General features: G+C 38.8%; 1 protein-coding gene and 1 long non-coding RNA gene across 4 annotated transcripts in view; one reads left to right on the top strand and one right to left on the bottom strand.

Moving 5' to 3' along the window:
- The window catches only part of LOC307157526, a 32,192-nt gene extending 26,638 nt beyond the window's left edge, over positions 1 to 5,554 (top strand). For both annotated transcript variants that reach the window (XR_013821023.1, XR_013821024.1), the window contains one exon: positions 4,963 to 5,554. This is a non-coding gene — a long non-coding RNA (uncharacterized lncRNA). The remainder of the gene's footprint in view (positions 1 to 4,962) is intronic.
- The window catches only part of snd1 (staphylococcal nuclease and tudor domain containing 1), a 164,349-nt gene that overhangs the window by 15,633 nt on the left and 130,291 nt on the right, over positions 1 to 18,425 (bottom strand). For both annotated transcript variants that reach the window (XM_079869438.1, XM_079869439.1), the window contains exon 18: positions 12,253 to 12,394. In XM_079869438.1, the coding sequence (XP_079725564.1) occupies positions 12,253 to 12,394 (142 nt within the window). The remainder of the gene's footprint in view (positions 1 to 12,252; positions 12,395 to 18,425) is intronic.

Genomic DNA, 18,425 nt, shown 5'->3' with positions numbered 1-18,425 from the left:
GTGTGAGGTGCGCAGGGAGGGAGGGAGTTAATGGCAGATTTCCAAAGAGGTGTGGCTTAAATGCTCTATTTTATTGGATAACCCACCAGCATCCAGCCTGCTAAACTGTTAATTAGCACATATGGGAAGACACGTGCACACACATACACACACAAACCTCTCAGCTGATCCTCGCACAGTAGAGATATTAGCTGCGTTTTGAGGAGGCAGCAGTTTTTGAAGGGGTGAAGGGGGGGTGGGGGGTGAATGTGGGTAGAGTAGCGTGTCAGATGACAGCTGAATGTGTAGTCTTGATTTATTAAACTAATTTAAAAAGTTTTGCATTTTCTTCCCAGGCAGCAGGGCAGAGAGAGTGTGTTTCCCCGGCTTCGTTCATCCATGCCCCACTTCCAGCCCTGCGAGAGCTCGCTAAATAATAAATAAGGAGGGGGGTGTCCTCCGTACGCGTTATAAAGGTTTAATGGAGGCAGCGCGTTTAACCCAATTAATCCAAGAGGCACTCAATTAGAACGCATGGACCGGGCAGAGAAAAAGTCTCTATTATAGACGATGGGTGGTAATTAAAATTAATGCACTGGCTTATAATACATGTCAAAGAATACGAAACTCACTCCCCAAACACTGTTGAAGGAATCGAAAATGGTTCCAGGTGTCAAATTTCATTCTTTATCAGGTGACAAAACATAACTAATGATGTTTGATGATGTCACTATTGGAAGGTGGCAAATATGATATTAAAACAGAATGCGGAAAGGTTTTTAGTGAATAACTAATTAATGTTTGTTCAAACTATTATTTGGCTTCAAAAGACTCAAAAACAACAACAATCCTACAATCCAATCAACTGCCAATGGACAATATCAAGTCCCGCCCCAATTTTTTATTCTTCAAGAAGCAGATTCACTCGGATATAGTTCACAATAGAGAAGGAAAGATGATCGCAATTTGCATTTCATGCTGACTTTAAGGCATAAACTGTTGTGATTGTTCTGTTAGTTCGGTTCATTTGATTACGTGTGAAACACTGCCATCTGAAAAGAGGGTTGTCTGCTTCCAAACGAACTCTGGAGCAGTTTGACTGAAATATGAATGCAACTCGGACCATAGACAGCTAAAGAACCAAAAACACCCTAAAAGAACAGAATGCTGAATCATACCAGTTTTTTCTTGTCATAGAAGCTACGTTGATAAAAAAGGAAAATAAGTTGGCACACCATGGCTCCAAAATATGAAAATTTAATAATAGACTCACACACAGGTGGTAACGTTTCGAGCGCGTAGGCTCTTCGTCAGACACGCTCGAAACGTTACCACCTGTGTGTGAGTCTATTATTAAATTTTCATATTTTTGAGCCATGGTGTGCCGACTTTTTTTCCCTTTTTTATTAATTTTCTTGTCGAGCACCCAATTTGAGCAACATATTGCTTTGGATGTGCGTGCTTTTGATCTGATTTTACATAGAAGCTACGTTGCCCATTACAGTTCGGTACAGGCGTCAAACGCTGTTTTCTTGCTACAGAATTCCTACCGCTGTTTTGACTCCTTTACACATTATATAAACTCTTCACAAGTTCTCAGCTCAAAATATCAACATATGTACGCACATATACTGTACAATGAGTACATATGGCCCAGAGCACAGCATGCTGTGTTTTGGATGTTCATTATGGATTGTTTTGGATGGTTCTGTCTTAAACATAAAGAGTAAAAGGCAAGCGAACCAGGACAAAATATTTTCTTTTTTTTTTTTGGTCTGGACCAACAAAAAAAAAAAAAAAAAAATTAAGAGAAGCGAACTACAAGTGTTAACACACCCTAAGCAGTACTTTGAGTACCATAATACAGTTGTAGTGACTGATGGAAACACTTGGAACATGTAGCATGGTATTTATTTACATGAATGTTGGGGAAAAATACTTAATACCATTATACTTTAATCAGCAACTTAGTAGAACTCTTGGGGAGACTTAGTCAACTTAAAAATGAAGTACTGTTAATTTGTGTTTTTGATCTAAAAGCACGCTAACAAGACCTGCAGTGGTCCATATGGTGCGGGTTCAGATGTTCAGCTCTGCTTACGTTCCCTGTATGCTTCATTACATCCTCCTTGGCTGATATACTGGAGGATATAATGAAGGATTCAGCTTTAATTATGGTGGGGTCGTGTTCTCTAGTGCCTACTGTAAATCTGTAACACTCCCCTGACTGTGTGTGTGAGAGAGAGTTTTCAGTGCAGCGTGCTTTGCACACAGCTAGCTCGCGGTCAGCGTGTAATGTTAATTAGCACAAGCTGAACGTGTCTACGGATTTGGACTCACCTCCCGCTCTGATGAGGAACGAGTGAGCGTTATAGAGGACATGAGGTGGGAGCTCACAGATGAGCCAGAGAAAAGTCAACTATGAGATGAAACGGTTTTTATACAGATAACACAGTGAGCAGGACCATCAAGGACTCTTAGCTAAAGTAAATGTTTAATCTCCAAAGTCAAAGGTTCTCTGCATGAAAAATGCCTTTCTCTCTTACAAACCAGGGTTATCTTTTTGCATTTTAAAATGACTTCTCATTTAAAACATATTTCCCAATTTACATACACTCCAAAGTAACATAAATTGCATTCAAGGACATTACATTTCATTAGGGATGGGCATTTTTGTCAATTTCTCTTTTCGTTCTTGTCTCAAAAAAACGAGTACTCTAGTAGGGGACGGGGCATGTCCATGAAAATAAAAATATTTTAAGACTGCTACATGTCTATGAAAACATGAATGTATGACTAGAAAAGTTAATGCAACATGCATGTCCTGGGGTGTTTTTTAATTTTTTTTTTTTTTTTTTTTTTTTTAAATATGCCACCCTGAAGTCATGTTTTTCTGAAGTCTTGATGTACATGCACATCTTGTCCATCTCTGCTATCAACACAGGAATAATAACCATCTCAAACATGTCACCATGACCTATCTTAGTTGACTGAACTACATTAACCTTCACATTTCCATTTTCACCATTTTGTTTGAATCACTGTAATAATGCAGATGAAAGACTCACAGGTGAAGCTGTGAATATTTACAAGAAAGTATTAAAAATGCGGTCTCCATCTCACTTACTCTATCTGTGGATGATTCACTCTTTCCATATGACACACCGTCTTGACATTACAAGCTATGAGGGATGAGCACTGCTTTTACACATGGAATAGCTGCAAAAAGCTCTATAAATAACCCACACCTGTGTTTATTTGCATTGGAAAGATGAATCTACCGTAATAGCATCCAGTGGGTCAAACACTTCCACGCCTACCTCACGTTACCCACAATGCAACCAAGAGGGATCAACCTCTCACTCTGAGCTTTTTACACTATTTGAAAACAACAGCTGGAGAAAGAGAGGAATCCACAGAGAGAAAGGTCGATGCCACAGAGACAGGAGAGCATTTCATTAAATATCATGTGCATCGCTTCTCAGCATCCCATAATTAATTGTGTTTGCTAAGGCGAGATTCACTATTATTATGGCTCATATTCAGGGTTAGAGATCCCACAGTGTTTATGCCACATCCTTATGGCTTGATAAGAGGTGTGCTATTATTTGTCAGTGATTAGACTAACAATTTTCGCCTGGCAGATGAAATAGATAGAAAACAAATCCCATTGACTTAGATTGATATCTGTAGAAATCGATATGCCATATATACAGCCTACAATATCAGAGATGTAGGGGTGGACACCCTAAGAAGCACCCAAGCAACCACAATGTACTAAAAAGCACTCAGAATACCTTAGCAACTCCACAGAAATGCCCTCACAGTTCCTTCTTAAAATGTATTGATGTGCTGCTATGGCAGTAGCTGAGAGCAAATCATATGCAAATGCTCAGAAGAATGATTAGACCTAATATCAATGTTATTGAGATATTATTTCATCAAAAGATTCCCAGAGGGAACAAGACTAAAGAAATGAGACAATGCTAATACTAGTGTTTCCAAATCACCACATTAAACAGAAATTCAGCCACCATTCCCATGCATAAATACTGCATGTTGAATCTAACTGCATTAATCTAACAAAATCTGCAAACAACCCCAACTCAAGAAAAAAGTGACATTTTAAACTATTAAAGGAATTGTTCACTTAAAAATGAAAATTATGTCATCATTTACACACCCTCAAGTTGTTTCAGTTTCTTTCTTCTGCTGAACACAATAGACAGTTGATGGACCCCATTGACTTCCATAGTAGGAAAATACTATGGAAGTCAATGGGGTCCATCAACTGTTTGACTGTAAACAGTTGACGACTATTGTAACATTATTTTCCTCTCAAATTCTCAATACTGTTCAAAGATAATATCGGTGTCATTACTGTACTGAGAAAAATAGAAACAAATAACAATAGATTACAGTAAAAATACAGCATTACAATCAATTACTCTTGAGAATCATTGAAATTACAAACATTTAATTAATTAAATTAATTAAAAAAGTAAAATTCCAGGCACATTATCACAATAATTATCAAGATTTTGTGGGAATTGTATTTAATTTTTTATGAAATTGTTTAATTAAAAAAACCTTAATGGTCCTAAAAATGGCTTCATTTTCTTTGAGCTAAATGTTTTTTTTTTCTCCTCAGGTGAATTGTGACCTGAAATGGGAAACAATTATTAAGTATTACATTTAAATATTAAATATTAATAATATTTGTGTAATTATGTAATTATGTAATAAGCAAATGAGACACACTGAGTGTGTGTATGGCAGTTAGTGGTAGCGTAATCAACTTAATTGTTTAATTTGACCACAAGTATAAGGAACGCCACCCACGGAGAGATGCATCTAAAGAAAGAAGCAAGCACACACACTCGCCAATGAGCCAATCATCACCCCTCTCTCAAAGCCATTTGCAGTAACGTCTTTCTCTCTTTCAAACAGTGATGTTCATTCTCTCTTTTCCTTCCTCTCCAGGTAAAAGCGGCAGCCCACGCCGAGCTTAAGGACAAAGCCACATTTCACACTGACACCGGCACGTGGTGACGTGGGCTGGTCCACCTGTCCGCTCGTCTCATTAAACATTCATTGGCGGGTGGACGGGGTCCGTTCTGCAAGGATGAGGGTAGTATTAAAAGAATTTCACCTCCCCTCCCGGCGCTCGTGATTGACTCTGAGCAGGAGACGGTGCGGATGAGCCCCGGTGGGGGAGGGAAGGAGGAGAAAGGCAGATAGAACGACCTCAACGAGAAAAGATTCACCCACTGCACATCTACAGGCTCCTCCAGCTGCTTATAGCATTACATTAGGGAAAACAAACAGAGGCAGAGAGACTAAAGGCCTCTGTTCAGCGGTGGGGCGAGAGAAACACGACAAACGCATGTACATACACACTGACGCACATAAAGAGGGATACAGACAAAACGATCGCAGGGTTGTGCACAATGTGCCCTGTTTTGGTGTACAGACGGCACAGCGGTTTCACAGCAATCAGTGCCGGCGCTAAATTACAGCTCTGTGATTTCAGAGCCATTGTGAAGAAAGGGCAGTGGCAGCATCTGCGGCCTTTTCCTCCCCCCCGTCGCGCAAGCTGTGGGTGAGACCCTGACTCTGTGCTTTGATTGCAAGTTTACAAATATACCCATAAACCTCTGCAGTGCTCCAGGCATGGAAGCGTGCAAAGCACCTTTTCGGTTTTTGCCTCTTTTAAAGTGGACATGGTAAAGAGGCCATTTTAGTTCAATAATGCTTCATAAAGCCAAAAGACTGAGAAAACCTGGCTTTGAATGCAGTATTATGGTAAAAAACTACGAAATAATTTTTTTGTGTGAAAATGTTAATGCAAAGAAATTTTACTTCATTTTCAAACTTCATTTTTTGGGAGCTAAACTGATTTTTTCTTCTGATTTTCGGGTGTGCGTCAACAACACTAAAGTCAATTATACAAAAAAAACAAATACAATTATTAAATATTACATTTAATAATAATAATAATAATAATAATAAAAAGACATTTGTTATTGTATAAATAAAATGCATTTCCTAATGAGCATTATTGCTAATTAACAAAAAAAATCTTCAATCAAAGTCAGGAACATTACAGACACAATTACCTAAAGGCTCCTCTAAATCTACAGAACAGGGTTTATCCCTGACAAACAGGAGATGCTCAGACTACACTCGAGTGCTAATCAAGAGTGCTTCACACTGCAGCTCACACCTCCACGCCTACAGACTCCCCTCCAGCGCTGAAATCAATACAAAGTACCAGCGTTCACCCCCCTTAATTAAATCAATATCAAAGCATCGTTTCCAGTCACTCCACTTGTGAGCCGCAACCAACGAAAAAGAAGGATGGCTTTGCAGAGGACCAACAGTAAGGTAATAAATGGTACCAGAAAGTGGTGGATGTTTCCGGGAACAGCGGGTACAAATTAAGGCGAGACTGAAAAAAAAAAAAAAACCTTTCCCCCTTGCTAAGCAAGAGGGCTGGACCTCATTAGGTGTAAAACAGCTGTTGCATGTAGGGGTAAGTGTTGGTGGATGTGTATAAACTGGCACCTGATAAGGGAACCACTCCAGTCATTAAGCTCTGTGCCAGAGACGGCCTCCCTACCCTCACCAGCCAAACTAATACAACCACTGCCCAAGACACTCATGAACCAGAATTATCAAACAGATGTACAGTATCACACAGTCTCTGCTGGTTACAGGCAAGGATTTAACCAAAAGACGACTGCTGGGATGGTAAAAAAAAAAAAGAAGTAAAAGGACAATAAAAAAAAAAATGCAAAACTATGTGTTATACAGCAATTCAAAAATAAGTAAAATATATAAACTTGTTAATATTTTAACATTTTGGAAAATCTACCAAACTATGATAATGTCTGCAGCATCTGGACCAGGGGTGCCCAATCCTGCTCCTGCCGATCTACTGTCCTGCAGAGTTCATCTCCAACCCTAATCAAACACACCTGAAGCAACCAATTAAGGTCTTCAGGATCACTAGAAAATTAAAGGCAGGTGTGTTTGATTAGGGTTGGAGATGAACTGTGCAGGACAGTCGATCAGCAGGAGCAGGATTGGGCACCCCTGATCTGGACCAATCAGACACAAAATTATTCATTATATTTAATGAATGATCCAGCAAACTTACTATCCCAGAAATGTACAATGATGTATCCAATTTCCTTATGCAATCATGTTCCTTTAAAGTGTGTTGCCAATTTATTATTATAAACTCTTTGAATTAATGTTTTAGCTAGCCTTAAATCAAGAACACATGTGTACCATGTTTGGTATCAATGAGTTTCTGTTTTAATGACCTGAATGAACATTTACATTATATGGTGATACCTATGCAACATATTAGTATTTTACAAATCTTTAATGGTTTCTAATGCAAAACACCCTGCTAGAAGACAAAGGATTGTAAAGTTTCCCTCCAAAGGAAAAACTCCTTATTGGCTCACTCACCTCCAGAGGGTGTGACATCTTCACACTTTCTTAGAAATTCTGATGTGAAGGTGATGCTGAGCTAGAAGTCTTCTAAGGGCCCTTAAGCTTGTGCCAGGCTGCGGCCTTGCCTTTCCATTCGCCAAAGTCCCTCTGATTCCAACTGGTTCTCTTCAACTGGAGCCTCAACAAACTGAATCAGGACTGTTTTATTCAAATGAGCGAGACATGCAAGTATCAAACTTGGTCTCATTATTTGATACTTTAAGTATCCCTACCCCTTTAAAAGAAGGGTGTTAGAACTAAGAAACTGAGGGTTTGCTCAAGAGTGTTGATCTGCTGAATTTCAAACACTGCTATAACTTCTCGCTTTCCTGTATTCTGCTTCAGCTCTCTTTCCCTTGATAAACTATGCATGTATGTATGTGTATGTTAGATTAGACTAGTCAAGTTAATAAAGTCTAGTTCATGCTCATATACTGGAGTCCCTAATAATGTAGATTTTGGCTACATGCCCTGAGTAGTACTGTACAGTAAAGAAATGAACATTTCTTAGAATTTATAAATAATTAATACTGAGCATTCACTTGACAGGTTAGTTGATTGTTTTATTAATTCTGCTACATCAAGTTAATTCTATTAACTGATTCAAATACTTATAATTAATTATAATTTGTAATTAATTATTCATATTTTTCTTGAGCTAATTTGCTGCAGGCATGCAGTAATATATAAATAAAATTAAATAAAATATACATAAAACATATTGTAATGTTTAAATTTAAGGTAGAGATTTTTTTTTTTTAAATCTATGAGAAATAAAATAAAAAAGACAATAGTCAAATTCCCTTGTATTTTAAAGTTTCGTCATGACAGATCCACACATTATCAAGTGCAGCGCACAGAATAAAGACAGGAGACAAACATACATAACACACATAATTATACTCGCTGCAAACTGACACATAATTATACTCCCAAATATCTACACAAGGTGACAAACCCATCTCTGTTATGAATTAGTTTCCACCAGCTGAAGACAAACAACAGCTAATGCGTCTGTTGCAGACGTGCTTGCTGACGCCAATGCCGAATCGAATCAGTCAGTGCAGGTAACTGAAAGTGTTCATTACTTTACTGAGGTTTCAGTTACACAAATACATAACACCCCCACCCTAGAGAGAAATTACACACGGCCTCTGGAGATACACACAAACGTTCCTTTGCCCAAGGAATTCCATTTCACTACTGATCCCACACTTTGAGTAATTAAATCTAACTAATTAAAGAACACAGAGAAAAGGAAAAGAATTGATAGAGACAGAGAGACAGCGTGCGCAAGCTTTTCCCTTCTCCGCATGGGGTGCTGGAAACCGGAGATGTTATCAGGGCGTTTTGTGGGTGTTTAGAGTCTTTTAAATGAAGTCGTGAGCTGAGATCATCACAGCGTCAAACCATGCATTAACCGGAGACTGCGCAGTGCTCATAAGAGATGGCAGCTTCAGCGCTGTGATACCACAAAATCAATCAGAGCTGTTTATTTTCAGTCAACACCACTCTGGATAACAGCCTGAGTTTCATTCGCAGGGAAAAAATAACTATGTAGAGCTTGCAGCAGACGTGTTCAGATTTTTGATCAAAACTTGGATGTGATCACTGAAATATAGACAGTGGCTATACATGTGCTCTGATTTCAGTAATTCAGAATTTTAGATTACACATGCTGTAATCCCCCACACTTCCCTCTAGAGATGGTTTGAAGTCGTCAGAAAACATGGATTGAGAGTTGAGCTGTGCATGTATTGGCTTAGACTACCAGTTCCATGATCACAAAGTGGATCTGTGAAATGAATCTGTAAAAACAACTGCAAAGGACTGAATCTTTATAAAGCAAGTGAATAAACTCGGCGGCCACTTTGGCAATGAGCAACTGTTATCTGCCTATCAAATGCTGAAAAGACCAAAGTTTCCTCTTCACACTGGCTTTGGTGCCATTTACTGACTATAGAAAGCTTTGTTTGAGAATAAGGTCATCTTAAGAATGTGATTCCTGTTTTCCTTTTTAAAGCTTAAGTGTGTAATGTTAAAGTGCCACAGAGCTTAGGTTCTTTTACAGTGGCGATATATACACACACACACCACACTTAATTCACACACTTACATGACCCCCTGACATCCACACAGTATTTCCATCTAATATCTCACTGACTTATCTTTTCATTTTATTAGAATTTGTTTATAAAAATTCAAATGATGTGAAACGCAAGACCACCATTAAGGAAGAAAGTGGAATTATTAGATGCAAAATTTGTAGACATAAAAAGTTATGTCATAATCAAAAGGCTCTTCTTGAAAGTGTTTATGAAAATCGTGCCAGCCCTGTTAAAATGCCCCTCTCTTTCTGAAGTTGCTGTGAGAAACCGGTAATGAAATTGCAAAGCGACTGGCTTGTAGGTTTTATAGGGCTCTGCTTTGAAGTGCTCTACAAGGAATGAGACCTCCTTAATGCAGTTTGGAGAGAGTGTGAGAAAGGGAAAAAGGAATGACTTTCAGCTGAAAATAACAATCTTGTTTCTCTAACGAGCCCATTTCTCTCCCTCTCTCTCCCTCTCTCCTTCCCCATCTCCATCTCCATCTCCAATCGTCTCAGTGGAAAACATTGGCCAATTAAACAAAGGAAAAGATGCACACTTGCTGGTTCATCTGACAAAAAACAAGCCCTTAAAAACAACAAAAGAGCAACAACAAAAAAGCCAAAACAGTGCAAAGCTGCAAACATACTGCATATTCAGCTCAGCGTTTTTTCCTTCTTATCTTCTCGCACTACTTCCTCGCCTATTTCCTGTTTTCTATCTCACGTCTCCCTTCGTTTTTGCACTGCATTTGGCGTGACCTGCTTTTCTCCTGCAGCTAACCAGATAACCTGAATAATTACCTCACAAAGAACTGAGTGAGAGTGTGTGTGTGTGTGACTTGCTGCTGGTATTCATTTGGTGTGATGGTTACTAGACATGGCACAGCCGTCTTCGCTTCCTCTCAGGGCAACCCACAGGGGTTAAAGGTCATCTGAGGAACTAAAGTGATAAATAGACGGGGGTCCAGAATCTCACTCTTTTCTCTAACGTTTTCCCTTAGTTGTTTTTAAACCTGTAAAAACAGGTTTTGACACCTGCAGTCTTCTGAGATGGAGTTATTTGAAGCCAAACCGCACACTAAAAGCGATAGGATTGTAATGCTACTGGCAATGACAGCCACAGATTTATTATAAATTCATGCAAATTAATTAATTTGCGAATTAAGACACATTAAGAGACCATGAAAGTCAATTTTATGGTTCTGCCAATGAAGTCTGCCACTGGAACATGTCGAGACCCTAATTATGAAACCCATACTGTTGTTTGTTGCTTAATTACAATCTTTTTACTGTTTCTAGTGTGTGTGTGAGAATGAGAGAGAGTGTACATACAAGTTGGTGATTATGAGTAGCCTGGCAAGCCAGACCTACATCAAGATGTTGGGTCTGGCAACTCACCATAGACACGGCTCAATCCGAGGGGCGGGATAAACGGCTGTCTTTCAAATTCACTCTGCACGCAATAGGACAGCGCTTCAACCAACCAGAGCGTTTTCCCAACAGCGGAGCTAACGTTAGTTGATAGATTCAACTTTTGAATCTGGCCGGCAAAACTACGAACACATCTTCCTTTTTTAAGAATGACTTAAGTGCCATTCTTTGCTCTTTTCTCAAAGAAAAACTTAACTCCAAGTCCTCCAGAGTCGCGGCCAAAGCCGATTCGCCAGAAGCAGCTCTTCTTTGTTTTCAAGTAGTAGGGAACCGTAGCAACTCTGTCGTCATTATGTTAAGCCCGCCCCGCCTACTCTATACACGATGTGATTGGCCTGACCCAATTTAGGTTTTTACAGCTCCGAAAGTCAACGGAGAGTTGCTAGACTACCCTGGCTGCAAAATACATTTTGCTGCCGCTAGGGTGCGTCTAGATTTCTAGGCTAGATTATGAGTGAATATAAACAAAAGAGGGATGCAAAGTGTGTTTGTTCACTAAAACAGCTCCTTGAATCACAGGATGGTTGGTCCCATCATGGACTAGGTCACTACCAAGGGCGATTTAAATGTCATGTTTAATGACTAGCTGCCATCACACTGAGCAGAAAGATCACTCGGGGCATTTAGAAGGCAATAAACACAACCTGCAATGTTACCTAACTGGAGCTTGTTGGAGCGGCTACATTTAATAATCATCATATCTGGAGTCTGAAGAACGCCCTTCAGATATGATGTCATATTCATGCCTGGTTGAATATGGAGTTGGATTAGATGCCTATTAGTGAAAAACCCTTAGAGTTTGTCATCTAAACATAACAAAGGAAGCCAATTTAAATTATGTGATTCATGAGGCTTTTTGCTGCTGACACTGTTTAATCCAAGTAGAACGCTATCCATTAGCATTTCCATTCACTTTTGCAAAAGTATGTGACTTGCATTCTGGCATCTTTGCTCTTGGGCACAGACGTTTTTTTTTTGTGTGTGTGTTTCTTTAAGCCAATCACCTGAGCCTTTAAAGTCATGCGGCTAATCACCCCAGAGCCAAAGGACAACTAAATTACAGATGCTGTCTGACTGAAGCACCACAGGAATGTACACAGACCCAAATCCTTCACTTAGCGACTAAGTTTGGGCCATGACATGAAGATGGGGAAAGATATAATAAAATAAATTACATTCTTAAACAAATACACATGTGTGTGTGTGTATTTGTTATATATTGGTTTAAGAATGAGGACAGCACTCACCGGTTTCCACGTCCTGTGCATAGAAGTGCATTCCATCTGTGATCTCTGTGACATACACGGATCTGTATTTTGCCACACGTTCTTTCTCCTCCGTGAGCTGAGCTACCTCTTCTTTTGGTTTCTCTTCGTAATTGGCCCAGAGCTGTTGATAAATAGACATTTTCCACAGTTTAAAACAGGATCTAAAAATAACCAATGCACCAGTCTTATAATTAACATGCTTTGCAACCCATTATGCATTATGAAGTAAATGGGGTTAATTTTGATTTCATGTTCACTTAAACCTATTAACACTTCTGACTGAACCAGATCTGAGTGGTTTCATCTGTTGGTATCAGTGTGAACGCTGCATTTGTTGATAATCCCTTCACATGATGGGTTGGTAACATTTTCCAACCCATGACAAGGTCACAATGACCTCTGCACTTCACGGATGACAGGCGGTATTGGCTAGATTTGACAGTCTTAATTGGCTCATTAAGACTTGCGGTAGCAAATCACAAATATGAGTGTGCGAATTTCAGCATAGTGCCAAAACGAAGGGCAAGTAGTTCTACTTTATCAATGCTTTATGAAGTGTCAAGAAAAGAGCCCCTGCGTGCAGTCAAAGCAGTTTGTTTTGCTTACTAAGCGCTGAGGGATGGGCCTTACGAAATACAAACATAACGAATGATCAGGCTCTTACGCAACTGCCCCTTTACTTCAGTTTGGAGGCTTTATTAGCAAATGATGTACATCAGCTATTGAAGTTTTACCCGTTATTCCATTATTTTATTTTTTCTCCCAGAGAGCAGGAGGAAGCTAATTACAAACCAGACTTTTATATGTTCAAAGTGCTGGTTTTAGCTAATTATGTCCACTAGGACTGCAGGACCAAACATTTACAGTCCAATTTCACCACCACCACCACCACCACCAGAAAAAAAGTGAGCATTAAAAACCCAGCCAACCAAATGATAAACTACAGGGTCAAACTACCCAATTACATCTGATTATTTCCCTAGAGGTGTGACCAAAACAAGAAAATGAAAAAAATGGAGAAAAATGATTCCTTGGGGGTAAAAAAACGGCCAGGTTAATGAAGATCTAAACATGCCACGTGCTGCAAACCGCTCCACAGCAAGGGCGTTAGTCTAACCCCACTACCCACAATGCCCTGGCACAGTAACACAAAGTTATAACCAAACCTGCAGGGCAAATTGCAGTCACCCAGATTTGAGTGTCAACACTCGTTATTATGCCGACTGTCACAGTGTCATTTCTGGCACCGCCGGTCAGTGCAGACTCTGCGCTTCCTGCGGCCATGTGACCTCTGACACTCGCCATAGAGGCAAGGGCACTTGAGACACGCGAGCAGGCGGACATATGCAAAATCCCACTCTCTCACGTATCCTCCTCTGCAAAAGCACAAAAGAAGCCACAAACACACACTCTGACTCAAAGAGACACACTGCACCCTGGGCAAATGACCTTCTGTGAGCAACCAACCATTCATGTTTGTTCCACATGAGTGCAGGTATATGACTGCTGCTGGGCGGGGTCATGAAGAGAAAGGATTTGTGATGTATTCTGTCATTGAGCTGCCTGTGGCCTAAATCCATAGCAATAAGCCACAAAAAACAAGTGTGACAGAGTGAGAGACAGAACGAATTAAACGACAGCTTTGTTGCAAGCTAACAACAGTCCTCAAAGGACAAAAACAAACAAACATTAGAAGCAGAAACATGAGCGAAAGTCTCTAACATGAGCTTAATGAGAGACTCTAAACTCTGATTGAATAAGCACTGTTTGAAACAATGGTAAAATTGTGATAAATCACACATTCAATATGAACACAACAAAAGCCTCCTCATTGTAAAGTTTTGCTAATGAAAGAATTTATTAAATCCTGCCTGGAAACCACTATGAACCAATCTTTCCTTAACAGTTGTAGTCAACAATTTTCTCAGGCCAGATTTGCTCGTCAATTTTCTAAAGTTTGAGTGTTTAACCCTCTGAGGTCGGCAAACGCGCCGGCGCGTTTTGCTGGATTTTCTTCACATTGTAGCACTATAAACGTAAATTTCTCCGTCATTTATGGTCATACAGAAAAAAGAAATATAAAAAAAGAATCTGTGATAGTTCTACTTTTGTATGTGTCCACTTAACAATCAAATCAAAACATTGTGCTTTTGTAAAATAAAGAAAATAAACAGGGTGTGCGTTCTGCCTCTCCGTCGCGGTGAACTTTTTTTTCTTGAGCACGTCTATAAACTGAAACAAAACTCAGCGAATACTTGTCACATTTATGAGCCATATACCTTTATAAACATTTAAGTGTGTACTTTTAAATGATCGAATTCAAACTGAAAACAAATATTCTCTGTTTAAGTAATTTGTATAAAACCAACAAGATGTCCAGCTTCTCAAACGCTTCCTAATTATTTTTAATTTGACCACGCCCACTCGCGCAAAAGAGATTCACATGCAAATTTCCACATGGAACGCGAACGCGCTCATTACCTCAAAAACAAAATACCAAAACACTTCACAAGTCTCTGCTTTTCGTCGAGTTTGAAAGACGCGCCGTGAGCTTACGTTGGATTTACATCAGAAGAAGAAGAACGCGATTTGAAGACAAGAAAGATGTAAGGTAAGAAATTCTTACATATTAGTTTGTTATTGTTGCATAAATTTCGCATTGCAGTTGAACTGTTGCTAGATATATGGTGAATATTATAATATTTAGACCTGTGTTTACTGTTACTGTGTTTGTGGATATCTGCTCAAACGTAGATATGTAGGCTATATGGTAACCATAATGTTTTATATTTAAGCGATCGCGTTTGAATGTATCATATTTTGGATTGCGATCGGTTTGAAAAGCAAAACGCACCAAACGGCTTCATGTTTTAACTATTATCTAATTTCATATCATCATAACGAATTATACATTTTAAGTAACATGATAATCAATATATTTTTCTCTAGCTTAGTTGTTACTGAAATCTTGTCGAAGATTTATAGGCTGCTATAGGTTATTGTTATTATTTTATGCAGCACTGCGCATAGCCTAGGCCTACAAGGCACAACAAACCTGGTGTTCATTATATTATATATTGTTGGAAACATTTGTGTGTGTGTGTGTGTATTCTGTGAATTTTAAAAAGCAATTTTAACCAGAAAAATCTAAAATTATTCCCAAAAATCGTGCAGGCCTTTCTCTTGATATCAGTATGTCACTTTTTTTTTTTTTTCAGGGCCCAGATGCCACTGAGTCCTGCTGACTTCAACATTCACATGAGTCTCTGTACATGAACATGGTAAAGTGAAAATCAAACACCTTGGAAATGAAAGGTATGTACAATGTTTTTAGGAATGGCAGAAAGGTCTCTGTCTTTGGATCATTGTTTTCAATAAGTGTTTTTTTGTCATTTGTTGTGTATCTTTGGATTATGTTGTGTTGTAAATAAATCCAAACAATCTAAAAGCCATTCTTTTTTAAATCTCCTCATTCTTTGTGCAAGGTTGCTCAGAATGACAGGGCCTGATAGCTCCTAATAGGGCCGTTAGGGGAGGGTATTTGTCTTTCTCAGGTGTGAAAAACGTACATATTAATGACCTCAGCATAAAGCTTTCTCACACAAAACACGTCGTAAAAATTTTAAATCAATATATTGTCTTCACTGAATGAGCAGTCAGGGTGATTTTCACATAGTTTTAAAGCAAATATTCTAGGCTACGTCATACAATTTTCAAAAGTCTTGTGAAGAAATAATCAGTATGGGTTTCATGGCCTTATTTCAGTGAGAATTTTTTTTTGTATTTTCACAAACCACGCATAAATGTCATTATCTCAAAACTACAAACTTTTACATACATGCTGCTGATATATTATTGTAGCAGAGTTTGTGCTGAATACAGTGTAATTAGACTTTAGCCATGAAAATGTCACAAGTAACAGAAATAAGCACAAATGTCAGAGCATGTCAGAACACCTCCAGGGCCCAGAAAACAGCTCAGATCCCAGAGGGTTAAACACAATTATAAAAAAGGTTTAGGGCATTACCTTGGTTGAAATAACAGAAATACATGCTTTTTAATGGCTTATTGCTTTATTAGTAGTAGTATCAGCCGTTGGAAGCAGCAGTTTTTGCCCAATAGTATGTTAGTGTGACTTTCCCTGTTGTGTTGAGCACTCAAGGAGAGGTCAGACTTTTCTTCAGGGACTAAAGATACAGCAGAGTTACATTCATAAAAACTGCATCTCTCACACACCGAGTTCAGGGGAGGGGGCCGTTCCAAACGCTGATGAAAGGTGACAGCGTGTCAATTCCAATAGAGTGTGTTCCGCCCAGTGAGAGCGAATCCCCATCAACACCCAGAGCGCATACACACACAAACACACAGGGCCAAAGGGAAAGAATCAAATGTATAGTCCAAGTTCATACCGGAACACACTGAATTTACCTGCCAAATGAATCTACATCTAAAAGAGTTAAATGCATCAAACACTGCTACACTGCAACTACAATACCCATAAGTCATTGCACCTGAGGCAGATAACCAGGATGTCTTTTTCCTGCAAAACAAAGATAGTAAAACTTGGGCTAATCCTGCTTTTTTTAATAAGGCCCTTCATTTTGTCACAGCCATCTAACAATGCTTAAGAAAGCCATGCTTTTTATTATTAATCAAATTATACTTGGTTAAATCAATTAAGCATTCATTATATTCATAATGAAGGCACCTTTGGAAATAAAGGCTCATTAATTCAAGAGAAGGCTCAACTTCTGTGCGAGACATAATGGCACGGCAGAGTTATCCAACACACACACACAGCATTCTTTCACAAAGTGTGCATAAATTGGATACTTGGAAAACCAAGTTTGATGGGGGCGGTGCTATGGGGGAGACTATTGTTCGCATTGTGTGACAAAAATATCTAATTTAAGAGGTTCACTGTATATTTAAAGACAAATCTTTTATTTTCTTTCTATTACAGAACAAGTATAGGAATAAACAGGTGGTTTATTAAACTCTGAGAATATTTGCATGCAATTTTGCTAGCAGTGCTTTTGTTCTTCAAAGTGAAATAATTGAAGGAAATACTTCAGTAAATCTACCCAGCAGTCTGGAGACTCTTTGTTCCACTGCAATTCTTTGATTCAAAAAAACAAAAAACACTTAAACTTGACAGAAGTTAACATTAAACATCTGAAACCTACTTTATTTCCCGGGTATTGGAAATATTGATTTATTCTAAATAATGTGCACAACAATGCATATGACAAATAAATGGTAATTGATCAATCAATAATAAAAAATAAAACATTTATAAATAAAATAAAAGGCCTGGAGTTTGCCGTCCACCACACCTGGAAAATGCTAAATATCTACCAACGTTAGGACAAGAAAAAGGCTGCAAATGGATTTCAGAAGATACGCAACCATACCTCCTTACACAGAGTCTGATTAGGCCTGCCCTAAACGACAGCTAAACACGTGGGTTATGCAGTGCTGGACTATACAGACTGACTGAAAAAAACGGAGAAAAAACTGACTGGTAATCGGAGAGGTGGGATACATTATCAGGGTGTTTTAGCATAGTCAATTAAGGTCTACGACCCATTATGTCCGTCTGCTCGATTCGTCTGTGCATATTGATGAAGCTATTATGCCTTTACGTCCAATGCCTTTTTACACCAGAATCAACAAAACCATCTGCGGATGGCTATGCTGTCAATATGCATTACCAAACTGATGATTCATCCACTGCAGAAATATAATACAAATGCGACAACCTGTATATAGATACAAGCACAACCACAAGAGAATGATCTGAGCAGAAAAGCTTTTGTCATAGTCGTTTTGTATTCTTTATATCACTCATGATCTTGGGTGCATATTTTGCAGAAGATAGCAAACTGGGAAGCCTGAGCAGGGGTTAAATTAGGATTTCAAGTGTGGAGGAACCCTAAAATCTAGTGGTCATTTTGGTCACCCTATTGGTAACATTATATTTATCTCCAATCCCCCTAAACGTAATATCTATGTTGAAACACTTGTTTATAGAGTTCTACATATGCCATTAAAACAAACAAAGAAAGTTAGAATTAGAATAAACATTATGAATATAATTAAAAATAATCAATAAAAGTAGCAAGACAGTGACGGAATGCAACCATAGTCTG

Source organism: Squalius cephalus (genome assembly GCF_949319135.1).
Source record: "Squalius cephalus genome assembly, chromosome: 4".
Classification (NCBI taxonomy): domain Eukaryota; kingdom Metazoa; phylum Chordata; class Actinopteri; order Cypriniformes; family Leuciscidae; genus Squalius; species Squalius cephalus.
This window is presented reverse-complemented; position numbering and strand designations above follow the sequence as displayed.